At 34.9% G+C, this 22,657-nt stretch overlaps 2 protein-coding genes across 14 annotated transcripts in view; one reads left to right on the top strand and one right to left on the bottom strand.

Annotated features, from left to right (window-relative positions):
* Positions 1 to 5,780: 5,780 nt before the first annotated feature.
* Positions 5,781 to 14,726, bottom strand: LOC134534194 (protein FAM8A1). Its single transcript, XM_063372367.1, has 5 exons — positions 14,539 to 14,726; positions 11,274 to 11,547; positions 9,146 to 9,278; positions 8,567 to 8,696; positions 5,781 to 6,954 (listed from the first exon to the last, which is right to left on the bottom strand). The coding sequence occupies exons 2-5, from the start codon at positions 11,521 to 11,523 to the stop codon at positions 6,646 to 6,648; spliced, it is 822 nt and encodes a 273-aa protein (XP_063228437.1). The 5' UTR covers positions 11,524 to 11,547; positions 14,539 to 14,726; the 3' UTR covers positions 5,781 to 6,645.
* A 59-nt stretch (positions 14,727 to 14,785) lies between these two features.
* The window catches only part of LOC134534193 (longitudinals lacking protein, isoforms H/M/V-like), a 74,883-nt gene continuing 67,011 nt past the window's right edge, over positions 14,786 to 22,657 (top strand). For 5 of the 13 annotated variants that reach the window (XR_010075450.1, XM_063372363.1, XM_063372362.1 and 2 more), the window contains exons 1-2: positions 14,840 to 15,035; positions 17,760 to 17,915. The gene's annotated coding sequence lies outside the window, so the exon portion shown is untranslated. Of the gene's footprint in view, positions 15,036 to 17,759; positions 17,916 to 22,657 lie in introns of all 13 variants that reach the window. The other 8 variants (XM_063372356.1, XM_063372360.1, XM_063372361.1 and 5 more) reach the window with 4 other exon arrangements.

The following is a 22,657-nucleotide window of genomic DNA, read 5'->3' as shown; positions in this document are numbered from 1 at the left end:
ACACTAACGGTCGCTTGGATTGCATTCGTAAAATCGTTATCTTCATAAAATTTTAAACACCGTGAAGATACATGTTATAATTCATTGAACGGAATATATATATAATATTAAATAGTAAAAACAATGACTGCCGTCTGCCCTCCCCTGTGTTCCCCTTATTTTTTTAAACATTCCACAACTTGCCTCATTGCACGAGTGAAATAAAAGTGACATCACAGCGACTAAACACAGTTGCACCACGCATTGCATCATGTTAACTTTTGTGTGGTGACAGTAGGTTGTCCGACATACCATTCTTGGATATCTTTCCTTTTCGTAAGACGCGTGCTACTAAAATAAATTTATATTTGAGTTTGCAAACTTGTCCACTCCTTGCCAGAGACGACTGAACACAGACGAGACTTTCCAGGGTCGGGTTGATGAGCTGGAAGAATTCCCTGCCTTGCATTTTTATGGACTTCACCTTATCATATTTATCAGTTAATCTTTAACAGATTGGCTTGAAAAATATTAATGAACACACTTTTAGTAACATAATCGAAGAGAACAAGCACACAGTTCAGTGTACACCTGTACTGTTTCATAAAAGTGATCATAGGTAGGGACTGGAAAAATTCACGGTTTCAATGACCACTAGGATAGACTCCACGATTCTCTATGTACTCTGGCAGCTATCACCTGGTCATTGGCTACCGACTCGGGACACCTGTTTACTGCGATTCTTATGATTCTATACTTCTTTTGTTGAGTGTTGGCGATTGGCTCAGAGTCCTTCAGGTAAATTGCGGTCCAATCACTGACGCAGCATTAAGCTAAACCAGTTTGGATTCCAGCCTGTCTCGAAAGGAATCCGCGAATTTTTACAGTCTCTAATCATAGGCTTATTTGGTGAAGAAGATAAACGCTGCTGTGTAACGACATTCATTCATTAAAAACACAGTACATTTTAGTGCGAGAAGCCCTTGAATTTGTGATAGCCATAGGGAATTATTTGTTTGTATAGAAAGTTAAAAAAATATTATTTGAACAACCGCTTGTTGCGTCTACTTGCTGCGTTACTGATACCATTTTTGAGCGTTGTTTACTGGGAAACCGATGCAGCGAAGGTAATGAATGCGACACATGTCAAGATAATGGTATGGGTTGCTGGATATTAGCGGAAAGGAGAGGAAGTAGCTAGTTAATATTGTTTCTTTCTCTAACGCTTTACAAGGTTTCAAGCTCATTTGCTATGCTAACGAGCTGGAAATGTTGGAATGGGTAAGGAATGTTGAGTATAGTTCATTTGAGGTAAAATAATTATTTTTACGGCCTTGACATAACTTTTCAATCGAAGAAATTTCGAACTTTGCGACAAATAAAGAGTACCTAGTTCATTTTTCTTTTCGATTTTGTGTTTGATGCCACAAAAACATATACAATATTCACTAACGGTAAATGGCTGTTGTATCACCTTTAAAATATGAATATGCTGTGCATTAAAAATTAATATTTTCATATGTTTTCATAGTGTTTTTTTTATTTTTTATTAAATATATTTTGGTGTCAAATTTTCCGAATTTTAGTTGGTTTCTGAAAAATGTATTCGTAAAATCGCGGCTTCGTTGAGTCCGGGCTCCGTAAAATCGAGGTTCTAATGTACTCTTGATTCTAAAGTTAAGTACTGAACATGTTATTTAAGGGTTTATCAGTCCGTATTTACGCGCAGGCTATCTAGGCTGTAGCCTATGGGCCCGCACCACAAATGGGGGCCAGCACCACACGACACAAAAAAAAAAAAAAAATTATACTGCGATGTGGTTCTTCTTATATTCTTAAAATACGTGTCGACATAGTGTCCAGTTGTTTTGTGTGGATTATTTGCGCCGAACTAAACTCTTCCGTGGAAAGCTGATATATGAGTTGTGTCAGCATTTAGAAATTTTCGATTTTTTTCATTGGTTTTGGTGTCACTTAATTCCTTAACCTTTAAATACTGTTTGGTTAAATTGTCTAGTTTAGTAATAAACTAATTTTTTCTGTGCTTTACTATCGCTAAATAAACTTATAGTCCTCGACTACTGAATCCATCTGTGCTAATTCTAAATGATAAGCAATTATGATTCATATTGAAACATAGTAATATTCATTTAATTGTGAAAAAATTTTTGACTATAATTATAAGCGTAGTTCAGGTGTTACATTTAAAAACAACTGTTTTCTGACTGTGATAACATATTTAAATAATTTCTCTCCCAAAGTTGAATCTTTTGACCAACTCGTTTTAAAATGTATAATTATTTTAATTTAATTTGTACGCAACATTTATTTAGAGGTAACGAGAGCAATTAGTTGAAGGACTGTATTCTTGATATTCGTGTACCCGAGACGCTGTAAAAATATAAGGACTGTATTCCTGCATTTGTGTTGCTAAAAATTCATTTGTTTCAATAAAATAGTCAATATTTAATTAATAAAGTAGCCAATAAAGATTTTTTTATGGCGAATGAGTACTGTGGTCTAGTAATTTAGTAACAGGACAAAAATATTTTAACAGGGTCAGAACTGGTACTATTTTATGGCTAGTAACAAGCCGCAGTTAAGTCTTCCAAAATATTAAAAATACTTCATATCCCTAAGTCTGGCCCCCCCTTACAAATTATCATATGGTCGCCCTTGCTGGATAGTACATATTCATTTACCTTGCACATTGACATCAAGCCAAATATCCATTAGACATTTATAAAATATTGCTTATAGATATCCATATTTTGGATATTAGGCGGACATTTGGAAATGAAATGGATATCCATTTGATATTTGATAGATATTATGGATATCCAGTGGATGTTCAAAATATTCCATTGAAATATTCGTTAGATATATTTTAGATATATGTGTGCTGTGTGGGTTTATATTCATCTGATTGATATTGTTGCTAATCTTATCACTATAGAGATTATATGAAGAATTTGCAATAAAATTGAAATAACACAGAAATGCAAGTTATACCATGGAATGAAGTAGCATTTGACCAAATCTAAATTCAAACCATAAAAAATCATCTTTTAATGTTTGAATTTCACGGAATGAAATTTTTTTTGGACTAAAAATTGTACCAAAGTGTGTGGATCAGAAAAATTAATAAAATGTTTTTATTGTGCATCTCTTATTGAATGACTATTAAACCACGAATTATCCCTATTTTATTTTTACTGTTCTGAATGTATCTGTTTTAGACCAATTTATTACATGTTATTTAACCATAAACATGCAGTATAAAATTTTTACAATTATTTTGGTGGAGTATTACAAAACTGCTTTTATAAAAATAAAACCAACTACACCAAAATCTAAACGGGCCTTACCTATCAAATTCTTTATTATGTAGAATAAAGAGATCTAATTTGATAAGACTCGAATGTACTTAGACTCGTTCTGTTGTATTTATATGATAAGAACAAAAGAACGTATCATTTATTTTAATTTGTGGGCGCCACAACTTCTAAGAAGTTGAAATAATGATTAATCATTGCAATTACTGCTATTTGAATTAATTAGTAAGACACACCATTAATTAAAATATGTTTATTATTGTCCGGACTAATTCAGGGGTAGAGTTGGGTATGTCGTGGAAAAGTTCGTAAAATCTTGGATTAGCTAGTATATTAAGGTTTTGTGAATTTTTAACTCAAGTTGTTCCTAACTTCAACAATCTGATAGTGTGTAAAACATTTAGTAAGAGATTTCAAGTGATTTTAATTATTCCCGAGTGTCAGTTTGGCAAGCTAGTAAGTGTGGTGACATTCATGCATCATTATATAACCAACCTGTGCTTATAGTTCCGTGGTAACGAACTATGATTTACTAGATTCGCCTTCTCTCAGCCAGGAACTCAGCAATGAATCGGCTGCGTCTTCGTCCTTGGCATGCCCATTCGCAGTCTTGCACCTTCGTCCTGGGAACGCCTAGTATGGACTAGTAGTCTTCGTACTGGAAACGCCTTTCGTAGTTTCCAACTTCGTCCTGGAAACGCCTCTAGATGTTGGTCTTCGTCCTGGGAACGCCTATCGTTGATCGTCTTCGTCTTCTTTCTTCGTACTGGAAACGCCTATATGATTTCAGTCTTCGTAATTTATATTCGCCGTCTTCTTCCTGGTATCGCCTTGTAGTCCTCAAATCTTCTTATAATTAATAAATCTTCCTTATTTCAATATCTTTCTTCAAATTCTTAATATTATTCATGTTTAATATCATTTCTTTATAATTATTCAAAATATTTCAACAGTTATAAATTCAATTACTTCAGTCATCAAAATCATGTCTTTCCTGTTCGAAGTTCTTATATCAAGTCTCTTTCATTTTCTCTATTTCTTCCAAACAAACTTTTATTAACGAGCTATAATTTTTGTTAAATGTTTTCCACCAATACCAGATTGTTTTACAAATATTTATCATATAATATTACATATGAACTGTGAACAAAATCTATTCTTATTCATCAAACAAATATCATTACTTGAGCAAAGAAGTTTTTCCTTCAAAGATATAAATACAAATTACTGATTTTATGGTTCATAGAGAAATAAGCTGTGTAGTGAAGTGAAAGTATAAATATGCTACATTAATTTTGTTCATCCATCTTGTTATGTGAAATTAACAAGTCCAACCTTTATAAATCCTATTTTAAAAATGAAATTGGACTTGAAATACAAACATAAAATCTTGCACACTTTAACTCATGGCTTCACTTTTTGGGTGTACCTGTTTTCTGGAGCTGTGGAACTGTTGCAAATAGCGTAATCTTCAATTGGTCTGTAAATAAAACCGTCACATGATGCAATTTTTTTTTATAAATAAATCTTGTGCATGAATTATGTATGGATCTAGGTTTATAGGACATGATTTGTTCCTTTACCTACTGTATAAATATTAATCACTAATTGAACCTGAGTAATTCTCCTTCAATTTTCTTATAACTTCCAAGATAAAAATTGCAATTTTCCACTCAATACTACCCATCCAACTCTATTGTCAAATATAGTTAGAGAAAAATTTTTGACAGAGTGGCAGGGCCTTACATATAGTGTATTTATATTATTTGAAAAAAGGAGATGATGTATGTGATTTTTCACAATGTTAAAAACAGACTTGCCATCAGATTTTTAAATTAAGTTGTGTTATTGATAAAAACTAATTAGGAGCATAAAATTCAGAAAATTGTAAAAAAAAAAATATATATATAAAAAATAAAAGGGATGCACTAAAGTTCATTTTAAACAAATATTTATATTTAAAATTGATAAGGTTTGAATGATCAGTGTAGTGCTAGTATAGTAGTTCTGCAGGCTGTGATGTAAGGGCTATTCTCAGACTGCCAAAGTCAAGATAACTTATTATCAAAAATTGTGAAAATGGTACAACAAAGACAACAAACAAAGCTACATAACAAACTAATGATATTCACTGGAATGTGATTACTGTGCTGAAAATAGGAAACCTGGAATTTAACATTACTCAAAGAACTATAACAATGTACCATTTCCCAAAGCTGATTTCACTTAAATTACTTGCAGTTGAGGTAAATGTTTGCTGCACTTAAGGATCAGTCACAAGCCTCATAATTTGCCCGTTTAGTATAAAATATAATAATAAGTGGTAAGTTCAGTATTATTAATCACACATCACAAATATATGATCCTAACATTAAGATTAATTGTGTAGACAACATGTGTGAGGAGCAGTTATCAGACTTGGCACTGTCAGCAGTTTTGCGAGCAGCGTGGAAAAAATCAAACAACTTGATCCAAGTATGTAATAGTGTACACCGAACAAATTGTAAACACCAAAACCTACTACAGTCAGCTTAGTGTTGTGATCAACTTCAACTTGACATTCAGAGAAATGTTTTTGCTCGGCTGTATGGAAAAGTGATTGTCTGCACAGCTACGGGCCCAGGCTGCATCACACTGGACTTGGCTGTGCAGCAACGGGCCCAGGCAGCAACGGGCCCAGGCTGCATCAAGCTGGACTTGGCTGTGCCGCAACGGGCCAGGCAGCATGACAATGACCCAGGCTGCATCGCGCAGGGCTTGGCTGTGCAGCAACGGGCCCAGGCAGCATGACAATGACCCAGGCTGCATCGCGCAGGGCTTGGCTGTGCAGCAACAGGCCCAGGCAGCATGACAATGACCCAGGCTGCATCGTGCTGGGCTTGGCTGTGCAGCTACAGGCCAGACTGCATCACACTGAACTTGGCTGTGCAGCAACGGGCCCAGGCAGCATGACAATGACCCAGGCTGCATCGCGCTGGGCTTGGCTGTGCAGCGACGGGCCCAGGCTGCATCCCACTGGACTTGGCTGTGCCGCAACGGGCCCAGGCAGCATGACAATGATCCAGGCTGCATCGCACAGGGCTTGGCTGTGCAGCAACGGGCCCAGGCTGCATCACACTGGACTTGGCTGTGCAGCAACGGGCCCAGGCAGCACGACAATGACCCAGGCTGCATCGCGCTGGGCTTGGCTGTGCAGCGATGGGCCCAGGCAGCATGACAATGACCCAGGCTGCATCGCGCAGGGCTTGGCTGTGCAGTGACGGGCCCAGGCAGCACGGCAATGACCCAGGCTGCATCGCGCCGGGCTTGATGACGCAGCAACGGGCCCAGGCTAGCGGCGGCGCGGGTCCTCCACCACCATGGAGTGGCACATGACGTCGTAGGTGATGCGGTTGTGCTGGAAGTTGTGGAAGAGGACGGTGTTGAACCAGACGGGGAAGAGCACCGGCAGCACCAGGTTCTTGACGAGGGAGCGCGCGACGGACCAGCCCAGCCCCAGGTCGGTGCCGGGGATCACGATGAAGGTCACCCCGTTGGCCTGCACCACCCGCTGGCACTGCACCACCCTCAGGCCGAGCACCGCCTTGCCGGGGGTCGCTCCGCCCACCCGCCCTGCCAGCCCCCTCCACAGCCACAGCGCCTGCGTCACACCGCACCCTCTACGCTTTACACTACTGCACCATTTCATGTACACAAGATGGTTACCTCACTGTCATTTTGTTAAGTTTTAATTTTCAGTTTTCAGGAATCCCTTAAGAAAACATGGACAACTTAATGGTGAGCTGTCACTTCACTAATAACACTGAAAATTACTTTGTTACCTACATCCGTGTGTCTATCTGTCTACATTTATACTTTTATCCTCAGATAAATTTATATTTATTTATTTATATCTCTGAATGTATTTAATTTCATCTGTATTTACATTTTTAAAACATAATAAATACAAGTTTTAGTAATTATCTGCCTATATCTCATTTTCATAAAATTTAGCCAACATGTAAAACATTACTATGCTAATAAAAAAAAAATAGGTAACACAAAGATCAAAATTTTTACAGTATGTCCATTCTCTCTGCAATAATAAAATTCTAAATTTTTTCAAGGGTTTTCAAACTCATCTCACGGAATGTTCAGAATTAATAAGACTTAGTCAATCAAACATTGTATTTAAAAAAAAATTACTATCGTATATTTACAGTAATAATAAGTATTATTCCCAAATATTTTTTGGTAGCATTTACATGGTATCTAAATAATAATAATAATAATAATAATAATAATAATAATAATAATAAAAAAAACTTTAACAATAACCACACATAGAATGGTCGTTTCCTACAGAATAGGAATTAAGAACTACGTATTAAGTATTTTTAATTCTAGAGGAGTATTTAGCTGGGTATGATTTACAAGTTATTGAAATGATAATATCTTGATTAGTATATAAATTTTTGTGCCTGTAAATCACAAGAAACGTTGGTGAACAAACTTTTGTTGTTATTAAAGTGGAATTAGACCTTTCATTAAAAAAAATTAAGATATTATATTTAAAAAATACATTGTTTAAAATAAAACCACATGGTTTAAACCATGGTTCAACAATGTTTTAAACTGTTGCTGTTCAAATCAGCCAACCCTGGTCATTAGTGACTTTAAGTCACACAGTTTGTATGCACGGAGTGTAGTTTTTTTTTAAGCTAAGCTGGTTCCATCTTGCAAGACCAATAGATAATTCCTGGCGGCTCTAGAAAATTCACTGATTTATTGCGCATTTCCCGATGGAAAATAATTCACGTATCAGTAAAGGCTTTGAATATATATACTGTATAGAAGTCGCCAGCCCAGGTTAAAATTTCTAATACGGTTTGAGGTAGTTGGTTAATTCACTGCCGCAATCGCCACCATCTCTAGGGCATCGACTTGTGGTGTTCCCTAGCGGACAAGTGTTGAACTCTTCAAACACCCCTTTCCCCTCCTGTTGAACGATCTTGAGCTGCAGTGAATGATGGGTGGGGGGTGCGGGGGAATGACAGCGGGCGACAGTGCTGCGCTCTAACGTGCAAATAACAACCTAAGACGATACAGGGCGTTACGGCAGCGCCCTGCAGCGGTAAAGTTCCCAAGCTGCTCATCATACGTTCTTGAAAAACGTAGAGTAAATCCTATCCACTCGCGACTTATATACAGTATGTATATTCAAAGGTAAATGTTTCGCGATGTCTCCGGTCCGGCTGCCACCCTGCCCCCACCTCGTAGACGCAGACCACTGTCCGGTGGAGCACCTCCAGCATGAATATCTCCGAGGTCATCTCCATGAGCACGCGGTAGTCCAGCTTGATGTTCTGCTGCAGCAGCCGCAGCTCGTACTTCTCCAGGTCGCTGCGACACATTCAACACACTCTCCTCGCTGCTGCCACGTATCACAAACAAACGAGGGATATCTTACAAATATTCAGTTTCTTTTTGGACTTGAAGTCATGTTATAGAAGTTAATATCTGGTGCACTGGCAGTCTATTATAGAACATTCCGTAACAATGGTTTTCTCTGAATCGATTTATGGATATATCAAGAGTATCAATATATATCAATAGTGTCAATATTTCGATAAATATTCATAGTGTTGAATTATAGATTAATATCATTAAATCGATATAACTATTAATGTCAATATATCAATTAATATTGAGTGTGAATTTATCGATTATTATCGATAGTGTCGATATATCGATTAATATCTGGTGTGTGAGATGGAGCCTTGAGCAAGTAGAAATAATAAACGGGCAGAGTGTGCGACCCCACAGGGCCACGACACTACGCATCCACTCACATGATGCTGAAGAAATCAGCTGCGATGTACGTGACGGTGATCTTCAGGAAGAACAGGATGAGGAAATCCACCACTTCCGCGGCGAACCTCTTCCACAAGGGCGGGATCGCACACTGCAACCCCCGCTGCGGCACTGCACAGAGAGCGGAACAGCCGCGTACCTTCCACTAAACTGCGGCCAATCCAGTTAAACACTATTTTCACTTTCCCTACATATTGTTTTACAAATAAAAACTCAACAGTGTCACCTGATTTTGTATTGCAGAGCATTTGGAGTTGTGAAAGTAATTCAACGAAAGTGTTCAATAAAGAAATTTTTAGAACAGCAATTTTAATTTTAAAGAAAAACTCTAAAGTAATAAAAATTCCAAAAAGTAAATGATAACTAAAAAGACTTATTATTAATTTTGAATGAGATTTTATTTACAATTACCAAGTCTTCCAAATTTCAGAAAACAGACTACACACATAAAAGCACAAGATAACTATACATTCATGAAAGAAACTATTTAAATGTTGAAAAAATAACTTCAAAAATGTAAATTTGCCTGGTCCACGCTAGGCAATAAATAGCCCTAAAGAATTACAATACACATATGACAATAATTATACATGTTTGAACAGCCGCTCAACACAAGACAGAATCGTTATCTCAGGCATTAAATTAAATACTATGCAAGTAGCATTATTTTTCCTGTATACTTAGCATTGCTTACACAAATCTCAGTTCAATAGCTACTTCTGTAGTTATTATTTTCTAAATTTATTCACCATTTTGTTACTTAATTATAATACCTAGAATAAAATTACAGCAATGGAAGTGTACTACATAAAAAACAATGAATGGATAATGGATTGATTGTCTTAGACACAGGAGAAATATTGTGTCTCGGAAGATGAGGTAGCAGCAATGTGATAACTAATTATTAGGGACAAGATTATATGGTGAATTGTGATAAACAAAAACACCACAGAAAAGCCTGTCGAAACACTGTATAAAACAAAAATGCAAATTAATACACCATACCGCACCAAAATGCAAGATATATCATGAAATTAAGTGGTGTTTAACCAAAACTTAATTAAAATCATAAAAAAAAATATTTTAATATTATGAATTCAAGGAATGTCATTATTTCCAGACAAAAAATTGTACCAAAGTGCAAGGATAAGAAAAATTAATTAAATTAATTTTATTCTGGATATCTTATTGAATCACTTTTAAACCACAAATGCTTGCTAATTTATTTTTAATTTTTATTATCTGAATATTTAACATTCCATTTACTATTTTTAAAAAGCTATCCACAAGTATTCCTATAATTTTAGTTTCGTTTGACTAACTACATTATGGTTACTCTTAAAAAGATAATTCTCTGAGATTCCTCAGCTGAACAATTTCAACTAAACATATATACTCACATTTAAAAAAAATATATTTAATTTTGAAAATATGAGATGACAAAAAAAAAATTTCCAACATTGCACGTGAAGCATAGCCTTAAGGGCACCGCCCACTCGGGCACACATACAGTGTGCAGGGCTTAATAAAAAACTTGGTAATTTAAAAACTCCTCACAATATCAAAGCAGTGTCGGTTTATGAAAAGCATTTAATACACTGAGCACTGATGGTGGATAAGAAGTTCTGTTTCCAGATTTCATTTTTTAAATGTATTTTTAGGAGAGTGAAAATATCTGAAACACATCTTTTCAGAATAATAATTAGGTGTTAATATTTGGTGGATATTCTTGAAAGCAATTAAGGGACTTGCAATACAAATTTATCTTAATTCATGAGCCTTAAAATGTACTAGTTACCACATAAATATCATAGTTGGCCCATGCACAACGTAAAGACGGTGTGCTAGTTCGGAGCCTTGCGCTTAGAGACGATACCGTGCTATATGTATTTGATCATAAAAATTCACCCAATTGTAAATTGTTATAGTTTGAACTGTAAACGTTGTGGTGTGCTGGTTCAAGGTAATTATTAAAGAGTAACTCAAACAGTCTTAGATAAGCGCATGCGCGAATGCTGCTTTGTTGTTTTCTCGTTGTTTTCTCCTCACTAACAATAATACCCCCCACTAGGCAGGCCCCCGACGCAGCTGAAGGACTCGCTGTACCTCCGTCCACCTGGACCTGCCGGAGGACGGCCGGCGGGACGGGCTCCGGGGCGACCCTCCTGGCCTCGCCGGGGACCGCGGGCCGGGGCGGGGCCCCCTGCTGCTGCTGCAGCGTCGTCAGCTGGCTGATGTTGTGCAGCAGGAAGTACGGGAACATGGCGGACATGCTCTGCCAGGTGTAGGCTTCCTGCAGCCACTTCTCCAGGGCCACGAAGTACTGCTCCCGCTCCTCGACGTCGGACTGCCCCATGGCGGCCGTCGCTCGCTCGGGCACCTGCAACCAGCCCGCCTGCCCTTCACACCGACAGCCCTGCCTGCACCGGCATGAATGAACGTCGAAAGCAAAACATTTGATAATTCAATAGTTCTGTATATTTTATTTATTTGTTACATGCCCACCCACAGTCAAGGACGTTTTCAGTGGGCATGACACATACAGACAAAGACATATGTGGACACTTCAAAGACGTGGACATTTTCCCTCCGTTGGTACCAAGAGCAGGCAGGCAGCGCCACCTGAAGGGAAGCAACACAAAAGGTAGGCGCATCTGCAATTGGGCATCAAATGTAAGTATAGAGTGTACCACATTCTTGCAGTGTTCATGAACAGACTTAAACAAATACAAAGTAACAGGACATGTAACATTAAAAATATATATATATATATATATATATATATATATATATATATATATATATTAAAAATAAAAAGCTAAATGAAAACAATCTAGGGATACACAAAAACATTAGAAATTTAATGCAACTAGCAGCAAACAGACTGTTGAATACTGGTGCATGTAAAACTCGAATGTTTCAACTCTACTTGCCTGCTTACCACGAAACATTTGCAATTGCATTTCTTCTCAGCCAGTGGAGTACCACCAAATGTGCATGAATTTGCGCGCTACTGTTCACGCCTATAACTTCGCAGGAATGCATTTCCATTAATTTGTTCCTTAACAAAAAATGCTTGTTTTGGCATTCCCTGCCAACCATTAAATTTACACCAAGCAATCTCCAAACACTCTGTATTTGTAACAGTGTGACTTAGAGCTCAAAATAAGCATGGTGGGAAAGGGTAAGATACAATAACAAGTTTAAATTTACCTAACCATTGCTTTTATATGGATTTGTGCCCTTGAAAACTGATTTGAAGCCACTGCATCAAAATGTCAGTTCGGATTCACTCCAAAAGTGCGAGCATATCACCTTCTTTCTCTAGATTGGCAAAGGTTGAAAATAGTTTTAATTAGAAAACTATATCCATTTATGAAATTGGCTCAATTCTATTTTGCGATACTGGGCAAGTGCGGAAGCTTATTACACACGTGTGTGTGTGTGTATGTATAAATGACGCCATAGAAGTTGGCCAATGATAATAAATTGAATGGTGGAACAAAGGAAAATATAGTATGTAGTATTGGCAACAGCAAAAGACAAAATAGCACAGTGGAAAAAAAGACAAATGTTAGTGAGAGTCATGGAGTAATAGTAGTGGTAATTTATACGCGGAAGAGTGAATTAATAAGTTGAATTGAATATCATTATAAATTGAATAAATAAGTATGCAACAAGCATTAAGTAAGTAATAAGAAATTTGTAGGAAATGTGGGGCAATGAGTGTCGAAGTGATGAGAGAAGAGGAAGGTCATGTTTATTTATATTGTACCGATATAATGATACAGTGCAGAGAGACAACATGTGGATGTGATTATAGTACTGACCAGGCGTGACAGTTCGTGTTTAACAATATTGAATAAATTAAAAGGAGGAATGGCAAATTGATTTTGGTTTTAAATTTAATATCTGCAAGAGAAATGTTGATAGCAAAAATTATTGTCATAATGCTAAGAAAGGCAAGTGTTTTTGATTGCTTTTAAATGTTTGTGATATGTAGTTTTATGTGAAATTCATTTGTTGTGTTAGGTGAGAGGTGTGTTGTGTGTTGTTTCATTTACGATGTTAGGTGAATCATATAAATTATTACTTAATGTAAAAATGGCTAATTTTCCTGTAGGTTAGTTGCACAATCATTGAAGTGATGAAAACAAAGTGAAAGGTTTGGTGACGGTAGGTCGGTGATAAAAAATTTCGCCTATTTCATTTTAGCAAATTGGTAAATTATAGGTGGAAGTTATCGTAAAGGAGACTAAAATTCTACAAGGTTTATATTTTTTCTTGCGATAAGCGGTATCTCATTTGTATAAAATAAGAATTTTCAAAATTAAAATTTTGTGGTATCGTGAAATAGGCCCAACCTGTCTATTCTATTCTATTCTGCGATACAGAGATTCAAATAATTACCTTATTGAAAATTCTAGATAGTATTTTTATCGGTATCTTGAAGTAGAATACAGTTCCACCCGGTATATTCCATTTTGCGATACCGGTAAAAATGTGAAATATCCTAATAACATTCTTGGTATCATGAATTAGAATACTGTCCCACCCGGTCTACCTATACTATTTTGCGATGCCGGTATTTGTTTGAAAGTGAGTCTTTTCGATACAATATTTTCTCAGTATTGTGAAATAGAATACAGTCCCACCTAGTCAATTATATTTTGCAATGCCTGTATTTAATTTAATGGAAAAGAGACTTTTCGATAATTAATTTCTCAGAATCATGAACAATAATACAGTCCCACCCGATCAACTCTCATAATTTACCACCTTTCAGGCATTTTTCAGTAAAATGAATATTTGTAATAAAGAGGGCCAGGTGTTAATAATCCCGATACGCCATAAGTTGTAACATTTACAGACATAATTTTTAGGTAATAAAAAATCAGTATTGCGAAACAAAATAAAGGGGAGAGGGGTTTATATTCTAGTTTACGATACTGAAAAAATATAATGTTAAAAAATTAAAAAGCATGAAAAATAATGTATAGTTCCCTGACCCTAAAACCCCCATATTCCTGTTCTTGTCCTGTAAGAAAGTAGAGTTGCTAATGACATAAGCAATGCCATTTTGGTGAATTCATCAGTATTGTTATGGTATCACAATATAGAATAGTACAAATATAAAAGCTAATCTTCTAATTAATTTTGTGAGGTATAAAATTTTATTTTTCCTGGATCTGATATAGTTCTCTGGAGGCCCTAGCAATGGATCCAGAAAAATATTTTTAAATAATCAGTTACAAACTTAATCATATGCATTAATTTATACCAGCTAGAAATGTTATATGATGAAATAATTTGAAACAGAAAGTTTAGCCTGACTGCAGACAACTCAGGTATGATGTAAATCTAACTTTACCTTGTTTCCAGACACCACTAGTTCACAAAACTCTTATTTTATACCACAAATTTAACTATGTTGTCAGTATAGTGCAATGTCTTTAGATATATTTATACAAATTGACTATGTTTTATACAAGGAGCAACATTTACATCATGTCCAATTAAGCGATTTCGTTTTAAAAATCAAGATAAAATGAAATGTAAACATAAATATTCTATTGGTCGTGGCCTACTTCATACAGCCACAAACCGTTATAGTTTGTGTTGTCTCAAGTTCAAACCTAAGACACAATCTACTTGTATTCGTTCTACGCAAATACTATAAAGTATTTTCTCTCATTGGATTGCAAACAATTTCGATAATATTGTGAATTGTGTCGGGGATGTTTATGTCGATCTAATCATTGGCGTTCCGTTGGAAAAGAAGATTTTTTCTGACGATTTCTGTCGTAGAAAAGGGAAGCTAAATATTTGAGAAAAGAGCTCACCAAATAGGAAGAAAATAATACAATGGTGGGTTATATAATATTTTATGGTTTTGAATGGTTTTGTATTACTTTGGAAGTACCAAAAAATGTATACATTATTTTCAATTCTGGTAAATTGTAAGGCCCGTTCTACATATTATGACACGTAAACGGAGGCGGATCTCACAAAATTTAAGTATCTACACTGGCACGCACGCGGACACGGGACCGTACGGGTTAGCTCGGCAATGCTTAACTTCCGTTTACGTTACTCCGGGCGACCAATAGAAGCCGAGTATTTGGTGGCGGTGCGGTTTACAATACGTGAAATACTAGAATATAGTGTTCTATCATTACTTTGTGTTTATTTTTATTTAATATATAAATCCTGACTGGTTTTTGTCGTATCTCAATTTTTTTTTGAACTTAAATTAATTTGAAAAAATTAAAAAAAAATTTATTAATTTTCATAATACCTTGAATTTATTTTTCACTGGTTGCCGTTTTACTACGTATCCGTGCATGTAGAAGTGGGGAAAGTGACAGACGGATATTGAAATGTAAATATCTTGAAGGGGGGGGGGGGGGGGATCTGAATCCGTAATTTTTGTGATGTTTCATAAAAAGGGCATTGTGATATGTTAAGCATTCAAAAAATGCTGTATACTCAAGTAATTCCTACACAACCGTTAGCACTATTTTACAGTATTTTAATTGTAGCTTGTCCAACTGAAACAATCACACTATTTTACACTATACTACAGTTTTACACTATTTCACAGTACATAAAATGTAACTAACCATCCATAAAATATTGTAATACTTATTCTTAGAAAAAAAACAACAGGATGCTAAAAATTTCATATTCAAAAATGTTCCTGTATTTTTGTTAAAAAATACCCCTATAATGCTTAATACATTTTTAGACTCATTTGACTAGTAAAGCAACATATTTATATCTTGTAAATACTTCTTCCTTAATTCTTTTCTTGGTGGCTTTTGAACTAATTTACTACCAAAATATAGAAATATGAGGTGATTTGTTCCTTTGAGTGTTAAGGGAATGTTTGAAAATGGCATTTTTTTGTACTTATGTTTTATTACTTTTTCCCCAATATTGGATTGAATGATAAAGTGCAGTGAAATTTCACAATAAAAATATTTAAAAAACAAGAAAAAAAATATTTTAATGAAAATTATTGAAATTGGTTTGGTAATAATGCAGATTAGTAGCAAATATTAAGGTGAAAGGTTAATTAAGTTAGATGAGCAACATTAATAATATGTATTATGTGTTATATTTTAATGAAAATTATTGAAATTGGTTTGGTAATAATGCAGATTAGTGGCAAATATTAAGGTGAAAGGTTAATTAAGTTAGATGAGTAACATTAATAATATGTATTATGTGTTACGTATGTATTACGTACATTTTATTACTGTAACTTACTTAACCTCATCAACCTATTTTAAATGTCGTTGACATCACCTAACCAACCTTTCACCTACTATTGATCACCAAGATGTGGGAAAACCAAATTGTCCCAGGTAGAAGAAGAAGAAAAAAAAAGGGTTGCAAGATTTTAAAACTTTTTATCAATTATTTTCTGTGTTAATGCTACTAAGCTAACCTAACCAAACCAATTTTTCATGGTTTTTGTGATCACTTAAAAGTGTAATCACCTAGCCATGAAAGACTCTAAAAAAACATATAAACTCATCTTACTTGGGGTCCAATCGACTACTAAGCATCCCTTATTGTAACAATACATAGAATATTGGTATGTGTAGCATCACTTATTCCACGAAATTCACACAGTCACTTATTTGGGAACTCAATTTACATTCAGGAACCAAATGAAATTTTTTGCTTGACCCAGGTATTGGTTGCTACTTTACAAAACCTTACAAACACCTACTATTTATGCAGGTCACGAAAATCACAGAAATCACAAAGAAGCAAGAGAAACTAGAGGATTGGTCAAGAAAGTCAAGAAATAAACAGTTACGAATCTAGAAGTCACAAAACTTAATTTGCAGCATCTTTTTGCTAAATTCCATAGCTGCACATTAAATATAATTAATTTAATTAGCTGGTGACTGCCACATAACTCATGTAGAAGTTATCTCTGAAAATTTTTTTAGCTCTCTAATACAAAACTTGAACGTTTGTATGAATAGTAAATCTATCTCGTATTTTTTGATTTCACTAAGGTTTATAAAGTTGTCCAGTAAAGTAAAAAGTTCTAAGAAAACTTTACTTAAAGGTCCTGATAAAGTTGTGAAATTGGTTCACCAGTTATGTATAGACTCATTTTTATAATACTATTTTGAGTTCATACTGACCATCAAATGCAACTTAACGATTAACACTGAAAAGTAAAAGCTTCATTTAAACGAAGAAAACATAACTTTAATATCAGTAATTACTTTAAAGTCTTAGTAATATACAAGCTTTATGATTAGCAGCAACCAAACATGTTGTAGATAAGATGATCTTCCAAAGGTGTGATTATAAAACAATTAAAGATACCAAAAAAAATTTTCTGAGCCATCCTCAGAAGCTAAACTATTGCATTTTTGAACAGTCAATTATGCTGTGCATGGAAGTATGTTGGCTTGTATGTATATCGAAAAATGTTATATCGCTGTTCATTTCAAGGTCTGGCTTTATTATATCACATTCAGGGATTGATAATATCTGTGGGTCTGTCATCAGCTGTCTGTTAGCCTGACGATAGTGTATCTAATACTGTGCTTATATTTACAGGTTCTTTTCCTGGTTTTTTGTGTTGCTCTTTAGACAGCTTTGCGAGGATGGTAATAAACGTCAGTCTCACGAAAATTTCATGAATAATATTTTTTGCAAGCATCAGCAAGAAATAAATGACACATTTAAAACTCCACACAGGCCTTATCACACAAGGTAAGCAATGTTTAAATTTTTTTTTTCTGTACGTTCTTTTGGAAGTGTAATCCAGCAAGATTGGTTTAGACCTGCATTTTTTTGTGCAACTCAATCAGAGGATTTTGCTGATGTATGTGAGAGTATACCACACATGTGAATAATCTTCTCATGCGTGTAACTGTTGTAACTAATGGTTATTTTCTAGATTGTACTTGTGTGGGATGAGTCACTACTTTTACCTCAATACACAACTATAAATAGGGACAAGATTATATACTGAATTGTGTGCCACTAATCAGCATTTGCTGGGTATATGCTCAATATCATGTTGTGTTTTTGTTTTTAAAGGCAAACTGACGAGCTCCTTAATTTCTTTTATAATTTATATTTACTAATATATTTGTTACAGTAGACAAAATAATATAACTGTTATGGTGGATTGTTTGTATATTTGCTTTATCATATCTGAAATTTGTGATGTATTTCTGAACTTACAATATTGTATGAACTAACAAAATATCAAAAGGTAATAATTTAATGTATTTCTTTGTAAGGCATTATGCCATAGGTATATAGGAACACAAATTTTGTTTTGCACTGTTCTATACAGTGGTGACTCTTTGGTCACCTCTAAATTCCGAGCAATTTGCTGTCTCTGCCTTCTTCATGTCTTGGCAGCCATAATGAACATTTTCTAGTTGTAGCTTCTGCTCTATCACAAAATTATGAAGTAATTTAAGTGCATCTAACCGCCTGAAGGGGTGAGTTATTTCACGATTACTTTGAGAATCGTGTTTAAAGTATTATTTTCATGATCCATTTATTATTTATGGACTTGCCATCTGTTGTTTAGCGGTGGGCGTCCTGGTGTTACCGAGCCGTGTCTGAAATGAATACCTGACTATCTACTAGGAGTGGATTTTCCTCCTCTCTCCTACGGCCTCAGGATGTGCACCAGTTAAGATTTACTCTTGTGTTCTCCGCATGCAGCATGCATTCTTCGGACAATTAAATTTCTCTTTTGAACCATTAACCTGCCAAAATTAAAATCTAATCCGGATATAACAAAAATGTTTAATTGTATTGAACAATAATTATATCTTTTCTTGATTTAAACTAGTTAGGGCCCCAGAGATAAACTTATGATCAATTACGAGATTTACTAATACTCATGTCACATGTGTTAGGAGTTTATATTTATTACTGTAATGTTTTTTTTGTAATTTATACATATTTATAAAAGAAAGAAAGTAAAGTGTTATGTGGCTGCCCTCTGAAATATGTCTCATTATTTTTTTTTATCATACCTTTTTAAACCTTAGAATTCTTTACAGCATAAAATTTGTTTGACCATTAATACATATATACATTATTAATCTCCTATTGTTCTTAGGCAGCATTCAGTCGGCCCCCTTTGTGCTTAAACTTTCCCTTGTAGGATGACACATTGTTGAGCCCATGTTCCTTGGGCTTCCTCTGCTCACCTTGCACCAAAGGCTTACCTAACCTAAGGGCCAAGGTAGAGCTGTAGAAAGCGGTAGCAGAGCGTGGTTGGGTGTGTGCCATACAATTTTGAGTACCTCGGCAGCTGGGAAAGATAGGTCGTTGGGTGATGAAGATTTCATCGCTTAAATTTAAGGTTCAGCACATTCGAGGTACCAAATTGTCATGGCACACACCCAACCACGCTCTGCTACCACTTTCTACCGCTCTACCTTGCCCCTTAGGTTAGGTAAGCCTTTGGTGCAAGGTGAGCAGAGGAAGCCCAAGGAACATGGGCTCAACAATGTGTCATCCTACAAGGGAAAGTTTAAGCACAAAGGGGGCCGACTGAATGCTGCCTAAGAACAATAGGAGATTGATAATGTATATATGTATTAATGGTCAAACAAATTTTATGCTGTAAAGAATTCTAAGGTTTAAAAAGGTATGATAAAAAAAATAATGAGACATATTTCAGAGGGCAGCCACATAACACTTTACTTTCTTTCTTTTATAAATATGTATAAATTACAAAAAAACATTACAGTAATAAATATAAACTCCTAACACATGTGACATGAGTATTAGTAAATCTCGTAATTGATCATAAGTTTATCTCTGGGGCCCTAACTAGTTTAAATCAAGAAAAGATATAATTATTGTTCAATACAATTAAACATTTTTGTTATATCCGGATTAGATTTTAATTTTGGCAGGTTAATGGTTCAAAAGAGAAATTTAATTGTCCGAAGAATTCATACTGCATGCGGAGAACACAAGAGTAAATCTTAACTGGTGCACATCCTGAGGCCATAGGAGAGAGGAGGAAAATCCACTCCTAGTAGATAGTCAGGTATTCATTTCAGACACGGCTCGGTCACACCAGGACGCCCACCGCTAAACAACAGATTGCAAGTCCATAAATAATAAATGGATCATGAAAATAATACTTTAAACACGATTCTCAAAGTAATCGTGAAATAACTCACCCCTTCAGGCGGTTAGATGCACTTGAATTACTTCATAATTTTGTGATAGAGCAGAAGCTACAACTAGAAAATGTTCATTATGGCTGCCAAGACATGAAGAAGGCAGAGACAGCAAATTGCTCGGAATTTAGAGGTGACCAAAGAGTCACCACTGTATAGAACAGTGCAAAACAAAATTTGTGTTCCTATATACCTATGGCATAATGCCTTACAAAGAAATACATTAAATTATTACCTTTTGATATTTCGTTAGTTCATACAATATTGTAAGTTCAGAAATACATCACAAATTTCAGATATATGATAAAGCAAAAGATTACAAACAGTCCACCATAACAGTTATATTCTTTTGTCTACCGTAACAAATATATTAGTAATTATAAATGATAAAAAAAATCAAGCAGCTCTTCAGTTTGCCTTTAAAAACAAAAACACAATATGATATTGAGCATATACCCAGCAAATGCTGAATAGTGGCACAATTGCAATAAAACCGAAATAACACAGAAAAGTATATCAAAACACCATATAAAACCAAAATGCAAATTAATACATCATAAAACACTGAAAAGCAACTAAAAATCATGAACTTAATCAGTATTTTTTAATCAAGACTTAACTAAAAAATCACAAAATGTACTCTTTTAATATACATACCTATTAAATTTAATGGAATTTATTTAGCAAACATTTTGTACCAAAATGTATGGTTCTAAATAGACTGGAAAACCTTTTCCTTTTTTTTTATCTTGCAGCTTTTATTAGTAACTCATTTTAAATTACAGTGTTTGTAAATTTTTTAAACACACAAATACTTGCCGATTTATTTTTATTGTACCTTGTAGTTAGACACGCTTATTACCATACATATTATATTGTGAAAGTGCATCATGTATGAATCAAAGTAGCACTGTTTTGGTGAATTAAGTATAATGAAACATTTAAGTGTCACATTTGTTTACTGTTATGCTATCTTTATGAATAAACAGAAATCATAAAAAAAAAAATTTACCAAATCTCTTGTTTTATTTATTTTTATTTATTTGGAATTTGTCACATGCCCACCAATAGTCGTAGACTTTAGTGGTGGGCACTACATGCAATAACAGGAACACAGTTATCACTACCAGAGTATGGACTCCCACCTCTGTCGGTACCATAGGAGGAAAACATCTACAGATGGCCAGCAAACGAGAGCAAGAGTACCACACACTAGCAGTGATAATAACAAAACAGACAAAACACTAACAAAGGTTAAAGAACCATAACACATAAAACATATAGGTAAAATCATATTATTAAATGCTAAGAGAACAATTGAAGGAAAAATAATATAGATATGACAGACATAAATCAGAATTTATAATTAAACACTGTTGGAATTCAAATATAGATTATTGTAGTTTGTTATAAGTCTATAAATAATATCATTATGAGTATGAAGAGTACACAGAGTAGAGCGAAAGTGGGAATTGAATTGCAGAATTCTTAAGCAGTATTGTCAAGAAAAAAGGACATCTGAATTTATGAATTTAACAATTATGAACAAAAAGGGCATCATGATAGGCCCTACGGTCTACCAGGGGTGTCCAAGTGGGACGTGGGAGGTTCCTCATAATAATTAAATGTATAACTTTATTTTGAATATTTTCAATTTTTTCAGTATCCGTTAATTTGATGACATTCCAGATAACAGAACCATATTCTAATTTGGATCTTATAAGTGCCATGTAAAGAGAGATAAGTGAGTCTGAGTTGGTTGCATAAGAAGTAATAAATTTTATAAGCGCTAGAGTTCTTCGTGCATAGGAATATATGTAATCTACATGTTTATGGAAATATAATTTTGAATCAAGAATGATACCGATATCCTTTGTGTAGTGGGCTTGAGAGATAAATGAAATCGCTAATTTGTATGAATATTTAATTGGATGGTTTTTCCTAGTGAAAGATATGACCTTGGTTTTATCTTAGTTGAGTTTGACCAAGTTTCTTAGACACCAATTATTAACTTTAATAATATCTTCTCGTAATAATTCACAATCATCTAAGGAATAAATAATTTTATAGATTTTTAGGTCATCAGCAAAAAGAATGCCAGTAGAGTAGCAAAGTACTTCTGTAATGTCTTTAATAAATATATTGAAGAGAAGAGGTGAAAGAGTACCTCCCTTGGGAACACCAGAACACACATTATAATGAGAAAATCTATGATTGTTGATCGACACAAAAAAACTTCTGTGTGGAAAGGTAACTTGAGAACCAATTGATATAGTTTTCACAAAGACC

Source organism: Bacillus rossius, chromosome 7, assembly GCF_032445375.1.
Source record: "Bacillus rossius redtenbacheri isolate Brsri chromosome 7, Brsri_v3, whole genome shotgun sequence".
NCBI lineage: Eukaryota > Metazoa > Arthropoda > Insecta > Phasmatodea > Bacillidae > Bacillus > Bacillus rossius.
The sequence above is the reverse complement of the archived record's forward strand: the minus strand, read 5'-3'. Positions and strand labels throughout refer to the sequence as shown.

Coding starts and splice junctions, on each gene's coding strand:
- LOC134534194 (XM_063372367.1), bottom strand. CDS start 11,523: ATGGGGCAGTCCGACGTCGAGGAGCGGGAGCAGTACTTCGTGGCCCTG. Junction 9,279..11,273: donor GCAGGTCCAGGTGGACGGAG/GTACAGCGAGTC, acceptor CTCTCTGTGCAG/TGCCGCAGCGGGGGTTGCAG. Junction 8,697..9,145: donor GCTGATTTCTTCAGCATCAT/GTGAGTGGATGC, acceptor AATGTGTCGCAG/CGACCTGGAGAAGTACGAGC.